At 36.7% G+C, this 24,113-nt stretch overlaps 2 protein-coding genes and 1 pseudogene across 2 annotated transcripts; 2 read left to right on the top strand and 1 right to left on the bottom strand.

The window, feature by feature from the left end:
- The first annotated feature begins 4,366 nt into the window (after positions 1-4,366).
- LOC115996083 lies at positions 4,367-5,877 on the top strand. The gene is made up of 3 exons (XM_031235224.1): positions 4,367-4,544; positions 4,626-4,701; positions 5,097-5,877. The coding sequence occupies exons 1-3, from the start codon at positions 4,367-4,369 to the stop codon at positions 5,875-5,877; spliced, it is 1,035 nt and encodes a 344-aa protein (XP_031091084.1).
- Positions 5,878-9,915: 4,038 nt separating this feature from the next.
- Positions 9,916-15,279, top strand: LOC115996082 (annotated as a pseudogene).
- Positions 15,280-23,060: 7,781 nt separating this feature from the next.
- On the bottom strand, positions 23,061-23,932 carry LOC115997462 (GEM-like protein 4). Its single transcript, XM_031237019.1, has one exon. It carries the CDS (start codon positions 23,836-23,838, stop codon positions 23,215-23,217), a length of 624 nt encoding a protein of 207 aa, XP_031092879.1. The 5' UTR covers positions 23,839-23,932; the 3' UTR covers positions 23,061-23,214.
- Positions 23,933-24,113: the final 181 nt, after the last annotated feature.

The raw sequence follows: 24,113 nt of genomic DNA, 5'->3' as shown, positions 1-24,113 counted from the left end.
ACAAGTAAAAAATGGCAACATATCAGATGCAAACGAAATGTGGTTTAGGGAACTATACACTTCAAGATGCAGGGGAAATGATCTTTGTGGAGCCCAATGCTTAAATGAAATGTTATAGTTGTAGTTAAGTGTATAGGATAGGATTTTACTTTTTGTCATAAGGCTATGTATTTTGAGGTGAAAGTATAATCTATACACTTTATTGGGCTATTTTCATTAATCATTTAATAGATTACTATCTCATGTATGTGCACAGAGAACATGACAGAAAATAATCCTAAGAAAAACAAATTAAACCTATTAGATATGCTAATTTATGGGCTAACTCATAATAAGTGGACAATTTAGGTTAGTGTGTACAACCAATCAAAGTCATAATAACTTGGGATTATATTTGAGGTTAGTTGCCTTCTTATGAGGCTATAATCTGTCTAAGGTATTTGCAATCAACCTTAGCTTTATTAGTTACCAGTGGATATAAAAAAATTAGTCAACTTAGGAAATAACCAGGATATTGTAAGGTAAATGAAAGTGGTTAGCTTTACATTCTTTTACAACAAGCAGAGTTGATAATAGGTCCCATGATACACATCACTTCATATGTTACATTAACCTGTATTGAATTTTGATTAAAAAAAAAAAAGAAAAAAAAACGACATTAAGATAAGAAATCATCTTAATGTTGTGGGGCAAAACATTAACAATACGAAAAAAAATCTCACGGTCAAGCAAGATTAATTACTAAGATCACACCAAATTAGAAGATGAAATCTGAATCACATATAACCTACAGTTAATTATTGTTAGCTTGGATAGGGCTCAAGTTTAAAGGACTATTGACCTTTACAAATTCATGACTAATAAAGAATTGAAATGCAATGTCAAACCCTTCTGGCAGAAAGAAATTTGTATTATATACTAAAATCACAGCAAAATTCATGTGTATGTATGAAGCAAGGGATATAAAAAAATCAGTAAACTTAGGAATTAACAGGATATTACAAGATAAAGAAAGTGGTTACCTTTACCTTATTTTATAACAAGCAGAGTTGATAATAGGTCCCATTAAAGGACTATTAGCCTTTACAAATTCATGAATGATATTAAATTGAAATGCAATGTCAAACCCTTCTAGTAGAATGAAATTTGTATTATAGACTAAAATCACAAGCAAAATTAATGTGTATGTATGAAGCATTCACTAGGAGAATTATACATTAGGTTAGCATACATTTTTTTTATTAATGTTCCGAATCATTTAAATTGAACATTGAAATATTTTCATTTGAATTTAAATACTTGGCATCGAAAGGACTATTGATCATATACAAATTCCAGTTTATTGGAAACACAACATTTCACATTTATTATATATAAAAAAAACTGTTTGTATTCTATAGTTTATTCCCTAGAAAATCATTAATACATTAAATTAGGTGCTCAAGTCCTATATATAAAAGATACAACATTTCAAATCTGGAACACATAGGTCTCAAATTATCTCAAGGCAACCTCATTTCTTGTATAGTACAAGTAATCTACTAGCAGTTATGAAGAAGTTGACATCGTCATGTGTTATAGGAAGTAAACGGACAGATCATACATACAACAAAGGTAACCCATTCAAGTTTGGTTTATAGCCATTTATCTAATTCATTATAAATACAACTGGTCAAATAAATTCAATAAAATAGACTTATCGTTTTTAGTAGTGCTTCATTGAGCTTGGTTTCTTGTGTAACATGATAAGACTCTGAGATACCCTTATTTCAGGCACATTTTAAGGTGTTTATCGCGTCTATAGCATCCTTACTTGGTAAATTATGTTCGTAAATGCTTGTAAATCACTAACTGATGCATAGAAGCTACTTTTAGCTTAAAAGAAGCGAAACAGGAGCCCCGAGAGCAAATAGGAGCCAAAGTTGAGCTTAAAGAGCGAACCAAGCAAGAACGGAGCCCCGAAGGACCAAACTGGATGGTCACACGCGTGTAAGCGTGCGTGAAAACTTTCTAGTAGCCTCCCACGCACGCTCACACGCGTGTGGATGGCGTGGAGACGGTGATGCGCGAATTTCAGCTAGGGTTGTTATTTCGGAGATTATTTAAACCCCTTTGATGAATTTTCAGAAGGAGGTTCCCAGAAAATTAGTTTCCTTTTCTTAGTTTTTCCTTTGGAGAACTTTCTCCATTTTTCTTAGTTTTTTAGATTAGATCAATCTCCATTGTAGCTGATATCTGCTATCTTGTACAATTATTCACCCCTTATTCTAGTTGTTTTGAAGGTTATTTTCTGTATCCTAGTGAAATTGGGAACTGTTTGTGTGTTATATTGTCCAAGTGCTGAATTATCTACAAGGAACAACAAAGGAAGAATATTGGAACATTTTGGACAAGTTTTGGAAGAAAAGGGAATTACAAGGAAGAATACAAGTTGGAAAAGAATTGGAAGATGCCTAATGGGCCAAGGCCCATCTACCTCCTATATATTTGACATATTCTCTACAATTAAAGGAGGTTCCCTTACAGAGTTCTGAACCCTAGCTTTTAGTTTATATTTCCCCAGCATAGTTTAGACTATTTTACATTAGATTATTTTATTTCAAGCTTGGAATCTTGGATTGAAGTTGGATTTGTTATTTATCAGTTAAGTTTCTCTTCCCTTTATATTTCTTGCAATGTTTATCTTTAATTCTTGCTTTGTTGTGTTTACTCCCATCATGAGGGAGTAATTCGCTTATGGGTTTGGATTAGGGGTTCATTGTTAATCTTGATGTTCGGTTTATGATTAATTGCATAAAGGGATTGAATCTTTTGCCTAGGGTTTATGTTGATTTGGGGATTTCTCTGCACTAGTTATTGGTTTGTGGCCAGAATTAATTGCTAGTCTAGGAGAGGGATTCATTACAACGAAAGTTGGATGCAGACCTCGAGCCTTACCAATTTCAACCTAATTTTCCTGCTATGAAAGTATAGGTAATTTTGGGGGCTTACAATGCTTAGGTGTTTAAGGTTATAATTGATGCATCACGACAGTGGGGCAATTTTAGCCTAATTCTCTTATTGATTACGAAAGTAGCTGAGTAGAATTCTTTTGTGCATTGCCCATATATCCCTTGGTTAATTATTCTTTCCCTAATCCTGAGTTGGTTGGAACATCAAGATTACAATCCCCCTAATCTGGCCCATACCTTTATCACATAGCTTTTACCTTAATCAATTGCTTTCTTTTATTCCACATCATTCAGTCTTTGTTACTTGGATTCTACAAATTCATATACTCTAGTGCTTGGTAATTCACACAGTTTCGTGCCATAACACCAATCCTCAGCGGAACGACATTACACCCTTCTTACACTCATCATTTGTGCTCATCAGTAGTAAGACAACAAGCTTGGATTGAAGATCTTCTTCTTTTTAGGTGATTTCTATTTCATTTCTATAATTTTAGCTATCTTGTTCTTGGATTAAATTAGCTTTTGCTTGAATTTCATATTATGAGTAGCTAGTTTAGTCTAGGGATTTGGATTGTGTGATTGAATATTGCTAGTGTGATGATCTTATCTCTATATCTTGGATCTATGAGTTCGTGTTGATGGATTATCTATTCTTGTCTATTGATTGTTGTTTTGATGAGATCTTGTTTGGATTTGGCCAATCTAGATGAGAGATTGAGCTCTTGACTCTTTCATGTCTTTGATTAGAGTTAGGATTTGAAGCTTGACACAATCATAGTTCCTATGGACTTCTTAAGAATAGTAGGATAGTGGGTAGCTTAAGTGTTTGATAAAATTCCTCTTAGAACTTTGGATGCTTGAAGGCACTCCTAAGTCAAAGAAGCCTTAGTACACAAAGGTGGAAAAGGACTAAGACAACACACTCTTGAATAGACAATATCCTAGCAATCCTAATCCATGACCTTAGACACTCCACTATGCAATGTCCATGAACACTATCCAATCCCTACCCCTTTTACATATTTACAAAATCCTTTTTACTTTACTACTCTCTTGCACTCAAACCAACCAAATGAACTACTCTCACTCACAAATCCACCCTTCACCATACTCGAATCCGATGCATGATCCAATCAAGTAAATTCCCGAACGCTTGACACACCTCCACGTCCCTCCTTCGAGACTGACACTCGGGGAGTCACAGACTTTCCGTTTTATCATATAAACATCTTTTGACACTTCAACCCTACGCAGTACAAGCGATGTCATAACACAAAGAAAACTACAAAATCAGACAATTAGTATTTTTAACTGCTTCGATGAGGCCCTAACCTTTGCAAACCCAGGCCTGCCAAAGAGCGGGTTTTTTTTGCCCGCCCCGCCAGCTCGTATTGACAACTCTATTTGCACCAATGCATTTTCCTTACTTTGATTCAACAATATTGGGTGGAAACCGTTTGTTGATGGAGGAGCTAACTTATGACTGTGCGACCCTTGCTGAAGAGAGTGTTCATTTGACAGCACAACTAATTGATGAACAAAGAGTTGTGTATGATACAATCATGGAAGATGCGTTGACAAATGGGGGCGGTATTGTTTTTGTATACGGTTATAGTGGAACGGGAAAAACATTCGTATGGAAAACTTTATCTTCAACTTAGTGGTCAAAAGGTGAAATAGTTTTAAATGTTGCTTCAAGCGACATAGCTTCATTACTTCTACTTGGTGGCAGGACTGCACATTCACGGTTTGCTATTCATATCTCTCTCACTGAGGACTCTACCTGTAATATACGACCTGGAAGTGATTTAGCTGAGTTAATTGTTCGATGCCGTTTAATAATTTGGGATGAGGCACCGATGATGCACAAACACTGTTTTGAAGCAATAGATAGAACAATGAGAGACTTATTACGTTTTGTTAATCCAAGAAGTTCAAATCAAACTTTTGGTGGAAAAACGGTTGTTTTAGGGGGTGATTTTAGGTAAATATTGCCTATGGTTCCAAAAGGTACCAGACAAGGTATCGTGGCTACAACCATAAATGCTTCCTATTTGTGGGACAATTGCAAGATTTTGAAGTTGACTAAGAACCTTCGTTTGAATAGTAATGGTGATCACAATGAATTGGAACAACTTGAAGTGTTTGCAAATTGGATTGCATCATTGGAGATCAAAATGATGGCTATGTAGAAGTTGAAATTCCACAAGACATGTTATTGTCCAAAAATGGTGATCCCATTACAACTATAGTGGAGGATACATTCCCAATGTTTTTTACAAACAATGCAGATAATAGCTTTTTAGAAAGATGTGCGATCCTAACTCCAACACTTGATGTGGTTAATGCTGTAAATCAATACATGAGTGACATACATGTTGCTGAGACTAGGACATACTTGAGTTGCGACACAGTATGTCGGTCTGAGTCGAATGATGGTATTCTCACAGACGTGCACACACCGGAATTCCTAAATGGTATTCGGGCTTCAGGCATACCAAATCAATCATTGACATTAAAGGTTAGATTGCGGGTGATGCTTTTGAGAAACATTGATCATTCACTTGGGCTTTGTAACGGTACTAGATTGATAGTGACCCAGCTGTCCGAGCACGTAGTAGAAGCAAAGATTTCGACAGGTGATCACTCAGGTACTAGGGTGTTGGTCCCACGAATGTCCATAACTCCATCAGATCCAAGATTGCCATTCAAGTTCAAACGAAGACAATTCCCATTGATGCTATCATATGCAATGACTATAAATAAAAGTCAGGGACAAACATTATCTCATGTTGGTTTGCTTATGAAAAAACCAGTATTTGTGCACGGACAGCTATATGTAGCCGCATTTATAATAAGTAATCCTAAGGGTCTCAAATTCATGATCTGTAATGAGTTAGATAATAAGGTCTCAAATTCATGATCTGTAATGAGTTAGATAATAATTCTAATTCAACCACTAATGTAGTGTACAAAGAGGTATTTAATAATTTGTAAATTTATTCTTTTAAGTCTTTACTGTTCTTTCATTATTGTCTAGAAGAAATATAAACAAAACAATACAATTAAATTAACATATACATACATCAAAAAAGTTTACAATTTAAGTGTCCGTGCATCAAACAGCTACTTTACTTGTAAATACTCCTTAATAAAACTTAAAAAGTGAAAACAAATAAACAATCGGTTTTTTTCCTCTCGCCTCTTCGCGAGTTTTTTGCCTCTTGCCGTCGTTGAGCAGTTTTAGGGTTTATGTCCTTTTGCTTTCATCGCCGTTCATTATGGCGGATCCTGACATCGCTAGTTTGTGCGCAAACCTCACTCTAGCAGATGTTGATGACGATGATGTTACCATGCAGCTTCCGAACGTTTCTTTAGAGCCTGGAGACGAGGAACATGTGTTTTATGCAGTTGGACGATTACTCACAGATAAGCCTGTTAAGTTCCAGTTTTTCCAAGACACTATGGCTGGGGTGTGGCGACCCAGGATGGGAGTAACTATGAGTCAACTGCAACCAAACAGGTACTTGATACGTTTTTACCATGATGAAGATATTGCGAGAATCATGAACGATAGGCCATGGAGTTTTGAACAAAGTTTATTAGTGATGCATAGACTCTTACCAAATGAAGATCCAAAGGTAGGTGTGTGCATTCGGTTAACCGGACTGAATTAACCGAAATTTTAAAACCTTTAACCGTTAACCGAACCGAAGTTTGTGTTACCGAATTAACCGAACCGAAATTTTTTTCGGTTAATCGGTCGGTTAACCGATCAACCGAGCTTTTTAAACCTAAAATATAAAATTCTAAAAATAACACTTAAAATAATAAATCCAATTAAAATAAAATACAAATCATCCATAACTTCAAATATTTAAACATCCATAACTTCAAATCTTCAATCTAATTAGTATTTAGTGTTTATATTTAATTAATTATCTATATATATAAATTCGGTTAACCGTTCGGTTAATTCGGTTAATCGACCTTTAGAACCGAATTAACCGTTAACCGAAGTTTCAAGATTCCTTTAACCATTAACCAAACCAAATTTTTCGGTTCGGTTAATGGTTAACTGAAATTTTTCAGTTTGGTCGGTTAACCGAAAAATTTCGGTAAATTGCACACCCCTATCCGGAGGAGGTAGTTCTCCAGCACTCGCAATTTTGGGTACAAATTCATAATCTGCCAATAGGTTTCCGATCTAAAGCTATTGTCAATGCCATCGGGGCCTTCATAAGATCTTTTGTGAAGTCTAATGAAAGGAATTTTGATGGCTCCATGCATACCTTCTACTGAGTCCGTGTCTCCATAGATGTTACGAAGCCATTAAAAAAACAGATGCAATTAAAGAGAGATAATGGAGCCTGGGTTGTTGTTGACTTTCGCTATGAACGTCTCCCCACATTTTGTTTTCTATGTAGGGTGCTGGGCCATGGAGATAAATACTGTCATAAGGTGCTAAATGGTGTGGATCCAGCCTTGGAAAAGCCATATGGATCTTGGCTTCGAGCGGGGATGAGAAGGACGGTAACCTGGGCGTAGGTGGGTGGTTCCGGCTTCTAACATGAAGAGAAAGTCCTAGAATGCACCGGCTTCTAAGAGTGAAGAAACTATGCTAAAAAATGTGAGGGGTGAACAAGGGCCTAGTGTGGGTGTCTCATCAGACGAGGGTAAACAGATTGTGCTCCCTAGTATACCAACTTCCAATGACAGTATAAGCATTGAACAGAAAAAACAGAGATTTGGTGATGAGGACTTGGGCATGGGTACGGCAGTCACAATCATGGATTATGAAGTTGTGGGTTCAAAAAACGTGGAGATGGCGAGTTTGGCTCTTCAAACCGGCCACGAATCATGAGTGTTATAGCTTGGAATTGCCGGGGGCTTGGCAACCCGACGGTAGTTTGTGTTCTTGCGGACTTGGTTCGCACTAAGAGGCCGAGTTTGTTATTTCTTATGGAGACGTTCTTTAATAAGCACAAAATGGAATTTGTTTGCAGCCAGTTGGGATATAAGCATATGTTGGTGGTCGATTCTCAGGGGTATAGAGGTAGTTTAGCTCTATTATGGGTTGATAATATGGAGGTTGAAGTTACTAGTTATTCGCACAATCATATTGATGCTACAGTTATATTAGATGTTGGCAGTCCAGAGTGGCACTTCACTAGGTTTTATGGCTTTCTAGAAAGACAATGCAGGCATGAATCTTGGAATTTACTACGCACCCTGGCTGGTTTAAGTACTTTACCTTGGGCAGTCATGGGTGACTATAATGATTTGTTACATCAAAATGAGAAAAGAGGTAGATTACCACATCCTGATGAGTGGTTATTACATGGTTTTCAAGAGACAGTAGAAGATTGTAGACTCCATGATTTCCCATTCACGGGTTATCAATATACGTGAGTGCGATCACAGGGTTCGACATCGATGATGGAGGAAAAATTGGACAGGATACTTGTCACGGATACCTGGCTAGCTTTGTTTGAAGGGGCTTCTACGAGCTCAATCACATGTCTATACAGTGATCACTTGTCCATTATGCTAACTCCCAAGGTAATAGTACATGCCCCTCGACATAAGAGGTTTTGTTTTGATAATATGTGGCTACGTGAGGAGGTTTGTCGCGAAATTGTTGAGCAGAGTTGGGGTAAAACTATGGGATTGAATATTCTGGAGAGAGTAGATGTTTGTAGTCAGGACTTATGGAGGTGGGGGCGCAACTATAATAAAGACTTCTATAAGAGGATTGATCAATGCAAAAATCAGTTGGACCTTCTTCGAAATAAGAGGGATGCTGTGAGTTTCGCTGAATATGATCCTGTGGAGAAGCAGCTGCTCACACTTCTTAAGCAACAACATATGTTTTGGAAACAAAGAGCGAAAGAGCACTGGTGGAGAGGAGGAGATTTGAATACTAAATTCTTCCACAATTCTGTTAAAGCACGGAGGAGGCATAACAAGGTGGTAAAGTTGAAAAATGAAGCAGGGTTGTGGGTTGAGGGCACGGATGAGGTTGGTACTGTAATGATGGAATATTTTGCAGAATTGTTTAAGGCTGAGAATGGTGAAATGGATGAGGTGATTTCATGCATAAATTCAAGGGTACAACCTGAGGATAATATTCAGTTGGTTCGGCCATTAAGTATTGAAGAAGTTCGGGTTGCGGTGTTCCATATGCATCTTGATAAATCGCCAAGACCGGATAGATTTGGCCCGAGATTTTTTCAGCATTTTTGGGAATTAATTGGGAGGGATGTGACTTCATTCTGTCGTCGATTTATTGAGACTGCTCACCTTCCAAATAAATCGAATGATACTTTTATTGTATTAATTCCGAAGAAACAGAATCCCGAATCTATGAAAGATCTACGCCCCATCGCACTTTGTAATGTCATATATAAGATAGCAGCTAAGGTTTGTGCAAATCGTATGAAGCCTATTCTTGATAAACTTATTTCAAGTGCACAGAGTGCTTTTGTCCCGAGCCGTCTCATTACTGATAATATCATGCTTGCGTAGACTGTTGCAAAAATCCCCGCCTAGGCCGCCTAGGCGCTCCTAGACCGTGGCGAATTGCTCCCTAGGCGTCCGCCTAGGTGGCCGGCCGCCTAAGAGGCCGTCTAGGCCGAATTTGGCCGAGTTAACTCGCCTAACTCGACAGAGTTAGCCGAGTTAACTCGAGCGAGTCGACATTGTTAATTTTATTATTATATTTATATATATTTAAATTTATTTATTTATATAAGTAAGAGGAGTAAGAGATATATATATATATATATATATATAATATATAGAATATAATATATGACATACACCTACACACATGAATTAATTTTTTATTTTTATAGGTCACCGCCTAGAACCGCCTAGGTACCGCCTAGGCGCCGCCTAGACCGCTTAGGCGCTAGGCGCTAGTCTACCGCCCGACTAGCGCCTAGCGCCTACTGCAACTATGCTTGCGTATGAGGCCCATCACTTCCTCAAGCGAAAAACCCAAGGGAAGGTGGGGGTTGCGGCTCTAAAGGTTGACATGAGCAAGGCTTATGATCGAGTAGAATGGGGTTTTCTTCGTGCAGTTTTGAGTAAGATGGGTTTTGTTCAGAAATGGGTTGATATTCTAATTGAGTCGGTCAGCTCTGTTAAGTACCATATTCTCCATGAACAGCGGCAGTTGGGTCCTATTGTATCAGGAAGGGGGCTACGACAGGGTGATCCGCTATTGCCTTACCTTTTTTTGTTAGTGGCTGAAGGGTTAAGACAGAATGCTCCACCTATTCCCACTTACTCTTTGCGGATGACTGCTTCTTATTCCTCAGAGCCAATAGTATGGAGAGTCAGCAGATGAGGACGATACTTGATGCGTATTCGGCTGCTTCAGGCCAACGGATAAATTTTGATAAATCCATGGTATGTTTCAGTACCAATGTATCGCAAAATGATAGACATGACGTGGTCAACACTCTTGGTATTAGTGAAGGCGATACTACAGGAAAGTACTTAGGATTGCCATCGCTTATAGGTGTTTGATCGGTGCAAATAATGGGGAAGACAGGCAGAAACTAGACAGAAATCTATGAGATTTATAGCATTGACGATTGACAAACCTTTCTTTTTCTCTTAATATGATTTTTCTTTTGTTTAGATATTGAAGATCTTTCTTTGGGATAATGATTTTGCCCTTGAAATATAAAATCCGGCAATATTTCATCGTCAATTTGGTCAGAAGGACCAAAACTGATAAAAATAACAAAGTTAGGCACCATATTTGAAAAACTTTAAAGTTGTGCACCAAAATTGATAAAACTCATAAGTCAAGGGACCAAAAACGATATTAATTCTATATATTTGAAGTGATGTAATTCAATGTTAATATCATTTCCATCCCATAGTTATCCCTTGAGCTGTGAAAAGTTATTGCCACCCACATATTCCCTTTTTTCAACATTGCTTTATTGATTTCAAATTATAAATCCTGCTGAAATAGTGAAGTCAAATACATATTTTCTTTATGAGTTATTGATAGACATTCATTACTTTAAGGTTTTATGGTAAAGCATGCCTCAAGTTCAACTTAAACTTTTTATATAATTTTAAATATTTTTGTTGGTAAACTTAACTTTGTCATTAACTTCCTTCACTCACTTTGACTCCTAACAGACTCGAAAGGATGGCACTAAGATGTCACTTGCCCAGAGTAAGAAGCTATCACAGCTAACTGCAGACAATGCACAGTGGGAAGACCGTCAGCTTCTGAGATCTGGAGCTGTTAAAGGCACTGAGGTGCAAACAGAATTTGATGATGAGGACGAAAGGAAGGTTATCCTTCTTGTTCATGGTATGGAATCTCTAGCATTCCCTTAATAGCAAACTAGCTTAGATTCTTGAAAAGAAAACTTTCCAATTTTGTTTGCTAAAGCATCTGTTTTAAATCCATGCACCAGATACAAAACCCCCTTTTCTGGATGGAAGGATTGTCTTCACAAAGCAAGCTGAACCAGTAATGCCAATCAAGGACCCCACATCAGATATGGCCATAATATCTCGGAAAGGCTCAGTTCTTGTTCGTGAAATACATGAAAAACAAAGCATGCATAAATCTCGTCAACGATTTTGGGAACTTGCTGGGTCAAAACTTGGTGATATCTTAGGAGTTGAAAAAACAGCTGAACAGGTAACAGATTGTGATGAATATTAACTGAACATTTTTATCTAGCTTCTTCCTGTCAATTTAGAAGTCTGAGGCCAGCATCCTATGTCTGATGTCCAGTTTGAATACTATGCTAGGTTGATGCAGATACTGCTGCAGTGGGTGAACAAGGTGAGGTTGATTTCAAGGAAGAAGCTAGGTTTTCACAACATTTAAAGAAAGGGGAAGCAGTAAGCGACTTTGCAAAATCCAAAACAATCTCACAGCAAAGGCAGTATTTGCCCATTTTTTCTGTTCGCGAGGAGTTACTGCAGGTTTCACAATTTACTTTTTATTTTAATAATAATTTTTTATTTTATATATTTATCCGTTGTCTATGCCTTTTTTCCGTTGCTTCATTGTTTATAAGCTCTAGTATGTTGCATCTGTAGATGATTAGACCTAGGTGGTCCTCATTTCTTTGTATGCAATTATGCATGGAACCTGTCAAAGCAGCAAGATATATTGAAGTTGAGGTTATTGGTTGGAAGATTATGCATACAAGAAATAAATTTGGTGTTGAGAAATGTTTTCCCCAACTGTTGGCATATATAAACCATTGTGGCCATGAATTCTGAGGATAGTTTTTTCCCTTTTCCCCTTTTCAAAACCTTCTAACTAGGTTATGGTGCATGACATTTGAGCATTTGAGTGTTAATAGGCCTTGGTTTTAAAAGAGGTTGTAACTAGTCCTGAATTCAAACAGCACTTCTATTTATTCTTGGACATATTTCCCTGTTTCTCTTAGTTTATCATTTTTAGATTATATTTCTTGCTTTAAATGACCACATAAGTTGCAATCCCCTTTGCTAGTGATAAACTAATAAAACATAAACCTCCAAAAGGAAATTACATCAACCTACCTTTGCTGTATCTCTAATTGTAGCGTCAATTTATGAGTAGGTGGTTCACGAAAATCAGATTGTGGTGGTTGTTGGAGAAACTGGTTCAGGGAAGACAACACAATTGACCCAGGTTTGTCCAATTTCTTACCTTATGTCCTTATGCAGTGAAGAATTTGAATTGTATCTCTTTTTGTTTATGTTTTAAATTTTAATTTTGGGCTTATTTTTTTGCTTGTCATGTTTATGGAAAATGTCTGCAGTACTTACATGAAGATGGCTTTACAACAAATGGGATAGTTGGTTGTACCCAACCAAGGCGTGTCGCAGCTATGAGTGTTGCAAAAAGAGTTAGCGAAGAAATGGAAACTGATCTTGGTGAGAAAGTAGGATATGCCATTCGTTTTGAAGATGTGACTGGGCCTAACACTGTTATCAAGGTAAATTTTTATTATGTCTACATAATATCCAGTTTTTCCACTACCTGTTACTGATGTTTATCTGCTTGTGCTTGTTTTGGCTTACAATCTGTTTTTCTTGCATGCTTCTGTCTGAGATCATTATGTTTCATATCCTTCTGCAGTACATGACAGATGGTGTGCTTCTACGTGAGACACTGAAAGATTCTGATCTTGAAAAATATCGGTATGGGTCTAATATTCTAGATATCATTGTTGGAACATTAAAAGTTATTTATGTACTAAGCATTGTGTTTACATTGTCTGAATCCTATAGTGTCATTGTAATGGACGAGGCACATGAGAGATCATTGAACACTGATGTGCTGTTTGGAATACTTAAAAAGGTTGTTGCCCGGCGGCGTGATTTTAAGCTTATCGTGACATCTGCCACACTAAATGCTCAGAAATTCTCTAACTTTTTCGGAAGGTAAGTCCATATAAGTGTAAAATTCTGGATTACTCTGGCTTTTGATGTGTCAACTACAATTGATTTATGAATCTGTTGCAGTGTACCAATATTCCACATACCTGGGAGAACATTTCCAGTTCAAATCATGTATAGCAAAACCCCTTGTGAAGATTACGTAGAGGCTGCAGTAAAACAGGCTATGACCATCCACATAACTAGTGCACCAGGTGATATACTCATATTTATGACCGGTCAAGATGAGATTGAAGCTACTTGTTATGCACTTCAAGAGCGAATGGAACAGTTAGTCTCCTCAGCAAAACAGGCAGTAACAAAGCTACTTATTCTTCCTATTTACTCCCAACTGCCCGCTGATTTGCAGGCTAAGATATTCCAGAAGGCTGAAGAAGGAGAGCGCTAATGCATTGTCGCCACAAACATTGCTGAGACATCCTTAACTGTTGATGGAATTTTCTATGTGATTGATACTGGTTACGGTAAGATGAAGGTGTACAATCCACGAATGGGTATGGATGCTCTCCAAGTATTCCCTGTCAGTCGTGCAGCAGCAGACCAGCGTGCTGGGCGAGCCGGTAGAACTGGGCCCGGTACTTGTTACCGGCTTTATACTGAAAATGCATACCAGAATGAAATGCTGCCAAGCCCTGTACCAGAAATTCAGAGGACGAATCTTGGCAATGTTGTATTGCTGCTCAAGTCGCTCAAGATTTCAAATTTGTTAGATTTTGATTTTATGGATCCTCCTCCTCAGGAAAACATACTCAACTCCATGTATCAGCTGTGGGTATTGGGCGCACTTAATAATGTAGGGGATCTAACTGATCTCGGTTGGAAAATGGTGGAGTTCCCGTTGGACCCTCCTCTTGCTAAGATGCTTTTGATGGGGGAACAACTAGAATGCCTAAATGAAGTTCTCACAATTGTGTCGATGCTTTCGGTACCTTCAGTTTTCTTTAGACCCAAGGATAGGGCAGAGGAGAGCGATGCTGCTAGGGAGAAATTTTTTGTACCAGAATCCGATCATCTCACCCTGCTGAATGTCTACCAACAATGGAAGTCGAATCAGTACCGAGGTGATTGGTGTAATGACCATTTCTTGCACGTTAAAGGTTTGCGCAAAGCTAGGGAGGTTAGATCTCAACTGCTGGATATACTGAAGACCCTCAAAATTCCACTAACCTCATGTGGACCTGATTGGGACATCGTGAGAAAGGCGATCTGTTCCGCATATTTTCATAATGCAGCTAGACTGAAGGGGGTGGGTGAATATGTGAATTGCAGGAACGGAATGCCATGTCATCTGCATCCCACTAGTGCACTCTATGGGTTGGGTTATACACCCGATCACGTGGTTTATCACGAGTTGATCTTAACAACGAAGGAGTACATGCAGTGTGTGACCGCAGTGGAGCCTCAGTGGTTAGCGGAGCTGGGACCCATGTTTTTCTCTATCAAGGAGTCGGATACATCCATGCTAGAACACAAAAAGAAGCAAAAGGAAGAAAAGACTGCCATGGAGGAAGAAATGGAGAATTTGAGGAAGGTGCAAGCAGAGATTGATAGAAGAAACAAGGAGAAGGAGAGGGAGAAGAGGGAGAGGCAGCAACAGCAAGTTTCAATGCCTGGGTTCAAGAAGCCCAAGCCTTCTACTTACCTTAGACCTAAGAAACTTGGGTTGTAAGTGTAAAACATGATTTTTGACATGTATTCATTGAGGGCTTGTAACTTGTAAGGAATGATCATTACACTTACTCGGTAGTATTGAACTGTTAGTAACTTAGTATAGCTTTTTAACTATGAATCAATTCAGGGAACTGCATTTGTAATAGATATGAGTGTTTTTTGTACATGCCACTCTTAACTAATCATTATACCAGGAACTTTGTAGGTAGATTACCGATATAAAGTACATTTTTAATATGCAATGCTTATTAAAAATGAACATTGTGATAGATGAGTGATTTTTTTACATGCCACTCTTAACCAATCATTATACTATGGACTTTGTAAGTAGATTAATAACATAAGACTTAATATGCTAAAAATAGATTATTTGTGTCTACTTTGTAAGTAGATTACTAACATAAGGTACTTTTTTAATATGTTAAAGGTACATTATTTGTGTATGTAAAATTTACTTTTTATAAATATACGTAGTATTATTTTATATACGGAAGATTCATTATTTCGTATAATATCAAATAATAAACTTTATCAATACACAAATAATATATCTTCATTATATATTCATGTTCCACAGTATAAGTTTGTTCATATTACTTTTGTCAGGCCACAAGGAAATATACATTGACCAGTTTCAGGACACTATTAAGAGCATCCATATCAGAGTATATTTCTCAGTTATTGGAACAGTAATTGTACATGTGGATGAGTGAGAAGAGAAGAAAGAATATTCTTCTGCAAAGTATGGATATTAGAACAGTAAAAGAGCAGCACAAATACCAAAGTGAAGGCTAACTCTCCCGCGTGGCAACCACCAAAGGCGCCCAGCGGGCGTGTGCAATGCACGGGGGCGCGCCTGACAAAAGACATTTTTAATTTTTTTTAAAATTAAATTTGTTTTGTTTTGTTTTGTTTTTTTTTTCTATCTCTTCTCATTTTCTCTTTCCTAATCACACTTACAAAAACTCATAAAAAATCACGAAAAAACTCCATTGACAAGATGCTCTAAATACCATCCAAAATCCTTGTTCAGATAAGACTTGCATAATTACAACAAATAATAATAAAGTGTAGCAGGCCTCAAATCATGTTTGCTCTTTGCATTACTATCACCAACAAAATTCTAATACAAACAAATTCCGTTGCAAACTACTCAGGAATACCGGTTGTACCGGCTGTTATACCATGGACCCAGATCAACTTTGCAAGGTGAATCCAGGTTCATGTTCACAATTTTAATACTATATGTTCACAATTTTAAAATTCTATGTTCAAAGTTTTTGAACTCATGTTTACAATTTTTGAACTCTGTATTCACAATTACAGAACTTTATGTTCACAATTTCATAACTATATATTCAATAGTATAACACAATATTTTAAATCTATTTCAAGGTAGACCCAGGTCTATAGCATAGATGGTTAACTTAGACCACGGAAGGTAACAATTTGAAAGTTTAAGGATGATTAATTTAAAAGTTTAGGACCAAACGTGACAAAACCACTATACTCAGACCCGCTTTAACTCAAGAAAGATTCTTGTGATCCTCGCCAATAGTGAATGTATATTGCTTATAAGTGGATTCCATTAAAACAGACTTAAACATTAGTGTTATTGCGTTTCCTCCTCATATATACCTCCTGCATATCAACAAGACTCTGTTCATGTATTTTAGCTGATCCCAGAAGATAAAAAATTAAAGAAGCACCACCAATGCCATCTTGAACACGGCATATTGTGAGGAGATTCTGAACCCTCCGAGAAACTTCTGCAGTATGAGTGTCAAGAAGGAATTTATGTAAAGTAACATAGACTGAACAATACAGCAAGAATTGCCCATCATCTATTCTGCAGTATGTGTTCAAAAAAAACCATAAAACTACAAAGCTAGCAAACCTGTGTAACTGCCCAATCAACTACATTATTTTATAGCCATAAAATTAAACTAGATAACTGATGGGTTTAGTTTTTTTAAATAAGCCATAAGTATCAGATATGGTTTTTAAAATTATGAAACTACAAAGAACTAAACCACCCACTATATATAGACAAAAATTAAACGAAAACTAAAAACAATATTGCAAACTAAGATAGACGATTATGAATGACCGTTTATTTGCAGACAAAACTTGTAAAGATGAGTTAGTGAAAACTGCTTTCCTTAACTTGTGGTGCACTGTTATTCTTTAGCATTTAATAGAGTCTTTAGTTTCTTCAAAATTGATCCTGGGCCATTTTGGTATTTAAGGCTCAAAAAATAATTTTGTGAGACATAAAATAAGACTCATAAATGTTCAGTTAATTTTAAAGTGGATATTGTGATTATTTGGGAAGTTATGGTGTATGTTAAGATTCCAAATTTATGAACTTAGAAATTTTTGTTTGTTCTCTAAGTTATTGGAATGATTCTATGACTTAACTATCTTTTGGCTATTTTAATGAGTGGGAGTGACAGACGTGTCAACTCTAAGCTCTTAGCTGTTAGAGGTAGTGTTCAAGTTCAGTTATAAAGAAGTCACGGAATACAGTTAGCATTATGCTAACATTAAGAGATCTCTACTTAAGGCATGCTTTTAAAGATTTTAGAGATCATACAGTGTACTCTTTTGTACAAATATTTTGGATGGTTTCTCCAGTTGTGCACATAATATATTTTGAGAAACATCCATTAAGTTATACCAAGAATAAACATTAGGTTTGTTCATGAGGGGCCTAAGTTGGAGAATTAAAATGCACGTGACCATAATGAATATTACTCTGTAAAATAGAGGACTTATCACTATGATTCGTGTGTTTTGTTCTTTGATGAGGGTTGTGCTAGTACTTGCACCAAGTGGGAGAATGTAAGATTTTTCCTAATATATATATATATATATATATATATATATATATATATATTATATTATATATTAGGGCCTTAATTAAGCGGTGCAAGTTGACTAGGCTTATTAAGTGGTTTTGTTGTACTAAATAACTAGTAGTAGTTATTCAACCAGAATCTATGCCTATATAAACCTGTATTGATGGGATACAGGATAAGCATCATATAGCACATACAGTTCCGGTACTCATACTGCTCAGTAGACACCAATACATCATCTAGGGTTCTGAGTCAAGTATGAGACAAATCTGGCTAATGGTCTATCGTTCAAGAAGCATTACATCAACTGTGGCTGGAGATCAATACGACTTTCGCTTCCGCTACTACGAGGTCAGGTTTCTCGTATATATTCTGTATGGTTAGATCATTTATATCTAACATTTGGAATCTACTTGTGTTGGTACTGGTACATTGTCTGATAGTCTCTTTCGTCTTAACTTAAAGAATGATTCAGTTTACAATTCTTTACACGTTCAAAATGACACCAAACGGTGCAGTATTAACGATAATTCCTCAATGTTATGGCATCGGAGATTAGATGATATCTCCCTAGAGCGCATTAAAAAGTTGGTAAAGGATGGAGTACTATCTACTCTAGACTACACCGACTTTGAGACTTGCATTGACTGCATCAAGGGTAAGCAGACGAACAAGTCAAAGAAATGTGCCAATAGAAGTTCAACGTTGTTGGAAATTATTCATACTGACATATGTTGTCCTGACATGACAGTGTCCGGTCAGAAATATTTCATCACCTTCATTGATGACTTCTCACGATTTTCCTATGTGTATTTACTTAATCATAAACTTGAAGCATTGGATGCCTTTAAATTGTTTAAAGCTGAAGTTGAAAACCAATGCAACAAGAAAATACAGATAGTTAGATCTGACAGAGGTGGTGAATATTATGGTAGATATACTGAAAATGGACAAGCACCTGGTCCCTTTGCTAAGTTTCTTCAAGAACATGGGATTATTGCCCAATATACCATGCCTGGTTCTCCAGACCAAAATGGTGTAGCTGAAAGAAGAAACAGGACCCTTCTGGATATGGTGCGGAGTATGCTTAGCAATTCTAAACTTCCAAAGTCGCTGTGGGCTGAAGCACTTAAGACGGAAACGTATATATTAAACCGTGTTCCAACCAAGGTTGTCCCTAAGACACCATTTGAGTTATTCAAAGGTTGGAAACCGAGTTTGCAACATATGCGTGTTTGGGGATACCCGTCTGAGGTGAGGATTTATAACCCACACGAAAAGAAACTTGAGCCAAGGACCATTAGTGCTTTCTTTATTGGATATGCACAATCGTCTAAGGGTTATAGGTTTTATTGTCCATCTCATACTACTAGGATAGTGGAATCAAGAAATGCTAAGTTTCTTGAAGATGACTTAATCAGTGGGAGTGATCGATTTAAGGACTTAGTCCCTTCATTTGATCATATGGACTCTCAGCCTTCTACGTCATCAAGTGGTGTTGTACTTATCCGCAATGCTCTTCCAGTTCTACCTGCAGATATACCACCCACTATTGAGATTCCACAAGGTGTTGAGGCTCAACCTTTGGAAGAACCAGTTCAGGACTTACAACAACTCCCTGAACTGAATTTTGAACCAATGGTTGAACCAAATCAGGATTTACAGCAAGATCCTAAACCGATGCAGACTGAGGCAATTCAAGAACTGCTCCCAGTTCCTGAAGAGGTTGTTGCCCCACAGCCTGTGCAAGGTGGTGGAGAACCAACTTTAAGACAGTCTACACGGATAAGGCGATTAGCACTTCCTTGCTATTATGAAACATATCTACAAGAATCTGACATAGGAGCCGGAAATGATCCTGAAACTTTCTCTCAAGCAACAAATTGTGCATAGTCTGACTTATGGCTTGAAGCCATGAAGGATGAGATGAATTCCATGAAGAGCAATGAGGTTTGGGATCTTGTTGAGTTGCCTAATGGGGCCAAGGCCATTGGCTGTAAATGGGTTTTTAAAACCAAAAGAAACTCATTAGGCAACATTGAGAGATACAAGGCCAGACTTGTTGCAAAGGGATTTACACAAAAGGAAGGAATCGATTACAATGAGACATTTTCTCCTGTATCAAAGAAAGATTCATTTCGAGTCATACTGGCTTTAGTTGCACATTTTAATCTTGAGTTGCAACAAATGGATGTGAAAACTGCTTTCCTTAACGGTGATCTAGAAGAGGAGGTTTATATGAAACAACCTGAAGGTTTCTCTTCTAGGGGTGGTGAGAATTTAGTCTGTAAGCTTAAGAAATCCATATACGGTTTAAAACAAGCTTCCCGTCAATGGTATATCAAATTCGATGGGGTAATTTCTTCATTTGGTTTTGTTGAAAATCCCTTAGATCCTTGTATATACCAGAAGGTGAGTAGGAGTCGAATATGTTTTCTTGTTTTATATGTGGATGACATCTTACTTGCCACCAATGATAAGGGGATGCTTCGTGACGTGAAACAATTTCTTTCTAAGAACTTTGACATGAAGGATATGGGTGATGCCTCTTATGTTATTGGCATTAAAATTCATAGAGATAGGTCCCGGGGCATACTGGGTCTATCTCAAGAAACCTATATAAGCAAAATTTTAGAAAGATTTCAGATGAAAAATTGTTCACCAAGCGTTGCTCCCATTGCAAAGGGGGACAAATTTAGTTTGGATCAATATCCGAAAAATGATTTGGAGAAAGAATCCATGGAGAACATCCCTTATGCTGCAGCAGTTGGGTGTCTTGAATATATCCAAGTCTGTACAAGGCCGGACATTGCTTTCGCGGTTGGAATGCTCGGACGTTACCTGCACAATCCATTTACTTAATCATAAACAGACAATCACATGTAACCAGTCAAGTAATTTGAATTACCAGGCCACGATCGAGACTTCTAGCATGCCTAGATCAACTCACCCTTAAAAGACGTCTTTGAAGACCTTGCTTTTTTTGTCTCATCCTCACAAATCACAATCCAAGGAAGAGTGTAAGCTTGAAAATGCCTTTGAAGCTGTAATATGGAAAGCTTATAAACAGAATCATATAGACCGCAAAACATGCATGCATCCACAAATGTGCTAAAACAGATGAATACATATATATATATATATATATATATATATATATATATATAATTCTGTATGTTCAACAAGGTTGGTTGGAAGGTGATTATCTAAACCTATATTTGAAAAGGTTGGTTGGACAGCGACCTTTCATCCCGGCCTGTTTAACAACAGTTAAGAATAAATCATAGCATAGATTCTAGGATTTCTATTTATATACATGTGGTAATAGGAAACAAGAGTTGTGCATAGGAGACTCTAATTATATATATATAGCTCGATCTATGATGAGATGATTACTCACAGTGTTTCAATAGAGTTTCTAAACTCTACAAATCAAACAAAACAAAAAGTCCTTAATAAGAACTTGGAGTATAGTGATTTATTACATTTAAGAACGTACTCGATCCTTGTAAATTTAATTAATTGGAATGATTAGAAAAATTACACATCTCAACTCTATTAACTCAAAATTAAAGACCAGAAAATGTATTTCTTTAGGCCTACAACAGATGGCATAGAGCATGGATGTGTGGGCAATTTTGCTAACTACTCTGATCTAAGGGGTTGTTTGGTTGGGTGTAATTTGGTTGGAGTTGTAATTCATTGAATTTCAATTCAATGAATTCGACAATTACAGTGTTTGGTTGGAGGGAATTGCAATTCCGCGAAATTGCAATTCCCTCCAAATGGTGAATTACAATTCATGGGGTACCCCCCATGAATTGTAATTTGGTGGAGAGGAGGGGCAATTATATGGGTGTAAAGACCATTTTGCCCCTCCTCTCAATCCTTTGTCTTATTTATTTATTTAAATTTTTGAAATTATTATTATTATTGAAAGAATTATTATTATTATTATACTTATTATTATTATTATTTTGAAAGAATTATTATTATTATTATTATTAATACTACTACTACTAAGGGCATTTTAGTCATTCTGTCGTTTCTTACCTCTCAATTTCCTTTACTCCTATTTCTGCGTACCAAACACTGTAATTCCAATTCCTACATTATTCATTGAATTACAATTCCAACGAATTACAATTCTTTTCCCCCATAATTCCATCCTCCCAACCAAACGCCCTGTAATAGTAGTCACTATCAGAGTAGTGTCAGGATTCTGGAATAAGCAGGTTCCGTTCTTATTAGAGTGCGTTGGATCCAGAAATTAAAATTCATGTTAGGGGGCTAGAATTATAGTAAAATTTTACAATGCCAATCAACATATCTATTTGTATTGATTGTACATTATATCATTATATATACCATACATAATTATACTATGTATTATTATTGATAATAATTTTTAATGATACTTATGTAACGATTGGCATCGATGTAAATAGATACTTTAAAATTTTCCACACAACTCAAAATATATACAATAATAATCTTGCTTGTCACTCTTTTATCCATTTTTTAAACATACTTAACTGATATTTATTTTACTAATTAACTTAATATTCCAAAATTTGAGGTATTAGGATCAAACTCAAAATCACGAACTAAAGAACCAATATTAACATTAAATCCGGTTGACCGCCTAGTGTATCACCTTAAATAGTGGTCTAGGCGACTGACCGGCTAGGCGACCGCCTAAGCTCCACCTAGGCCGCTTAGGCACTGACTGCCTAGGCCTCCTAGGCACCTACTAGACCTCCTACGCACCGACTAGGCCGCCTAGTAGGCCGATTAACTATTTTTTTAATGAGTTATTTTACTCAAAACAACATCGTTTTGAGCAAAATAACCCTAAATTGTACAAACTCTAGATAGTTTTTAGATTAATATTTAATACTTTAGTATTAACTATAAAGTATTATATAATTTATAATTATTAGTCTTTAAAAAATTAAAAATACTTAAACAAATTTTTAAAAAATAAAAAAAATACACGGGTTCCTAGGCCCCAATTAATCCTCGACTAGGCGTCCTAGGCGCTAGGTGCTCCCCGAACACCTAGCGATTTTTTCAACCATGTTAATGGTACAACGTCAAAATATTATTTAAGAATTTTTGATGCAATGTGAAATACTAAATATAAATTTTCAATAGGGAGATTTCAAGTACTTTGAAAATCAGTCAATCGTATATACAGGCTTTTGACTTCTTCTAAAACTTTGTCCACATTTTACAACTTACAAGCTAGCTAGGTACATTTTTATGCTTGATTCTAAAGAATATCTCTAAAGATACTGAGATTGAGAAATTGCATTCTGGAGATATTTCAAGGTTCTTTGATGATGTGGGAACCACATAAACCAGAACTCAAAATGATCTTCTGTGACTACTTGTATGTACTTCTCTGATGGATTCTTCAAATTCTCACTTTCATTTGCTCTCTTAATTTTTGCAATTGGGATTGATACCTTGTAATGTATTCTCATGGACTTTCCAGTTGAAGAAGGGATTTTGATTGATCTCTCACTAAGGAAGGCAAGTTTGTGAGTAGAAACAAAGAGTAGGCCAGGAATTGGACCAGATGTTGTTGATAAATAACATTGAGACGCCTTCAACAGCTTTTCCCCTTCTTTAGCACTGAATTTCTTGTTGAACACCTTTTCGACGCCACCTGCTTGGAGAAGTTTTGTCCCAAGGATCAGTTTGCCCTTCACAGTGTCTGTTATTTTTGGCCTTAATCTCACTGCACCAAACCTTAGTTTTGAACTGGAAGACAGATGGCATTGGGTGGGACTGGGAGAAGAATGAGGAAGTGACTGTTTTGTTGAGCTCTGATTCAATAAAACTGCCCAGTAGTTTATAGGAACTGGGCTCTCCCCAATTCTTGATTTGATCTGATTTTGCTTCATGTCTAACTTTTGTTGTTTCTATTGGCAAGGATAACAAGGAATTATCTTTGCTAAAGGGTGTATGTGTAGACTCCAATGAACTGTTAGTTTTTTGGTATGTATACCAGAACTGATTCTTCTATTAGTAATTATTGTGTATATATAGGTTAAGTTGGTATTTGGTGGATCTTAAGTTTTTGTTGGATGAGTCAGATTTTGATCATCATGACCCAAAAAGTTTAAAAGATGATGAGGTTTATCTATAAGTCCATTTTAGAAAAGATATCACTGCAAAC

The sequence above is a fragment of the Ipomoea triloba genome, chromosome 11, assembly GCF_003576645.1.
Source record: "Ipomoea triloba cultivar NCNSP0323 chromosome 11, ASM357664v1".
Classification (NCBI taxonomy): domain Eukaryota; kingdom Viridiplantae; phylum Streptophyta; class Magnoliopsida; order Solanales; family Convolvulaceae; genus Ipomoea; species Ipomoea triloba.
This window is presented reverse-complemented; position numbering and strand designations above follow the sequence as displayed.

Coding starts and splice junctions, on each gene's coding strand:
- LOC115996083 (XM_031235224.1), top strand. CDS start 4,367: ATGCATTTTCCTTACTTTGATTCAACAATATTGGGTGGAAACCGTTTG. Junction 4,545..4,625: donor TGCGTTGACAAATGGGGGCG/GTATTGTTTTTG, acceptor AGTGGTCAAAAG/GTGAAATAGTTTTAAATGTT. Junction 4,702..5,096: donor GGCAGGACTGCACATTCACG/GTTTGCTATTCA, acceptor AACAACTTGAAG/TGTTTGCAAATTGGATTGCA.
- LOC115997462 (XM_031237019.1), bottom strand. CDS start 23,838: ATGAAGCAAAATCAGATCAAATCAAGAATTGGGGAGAGCCCAGTTCCT.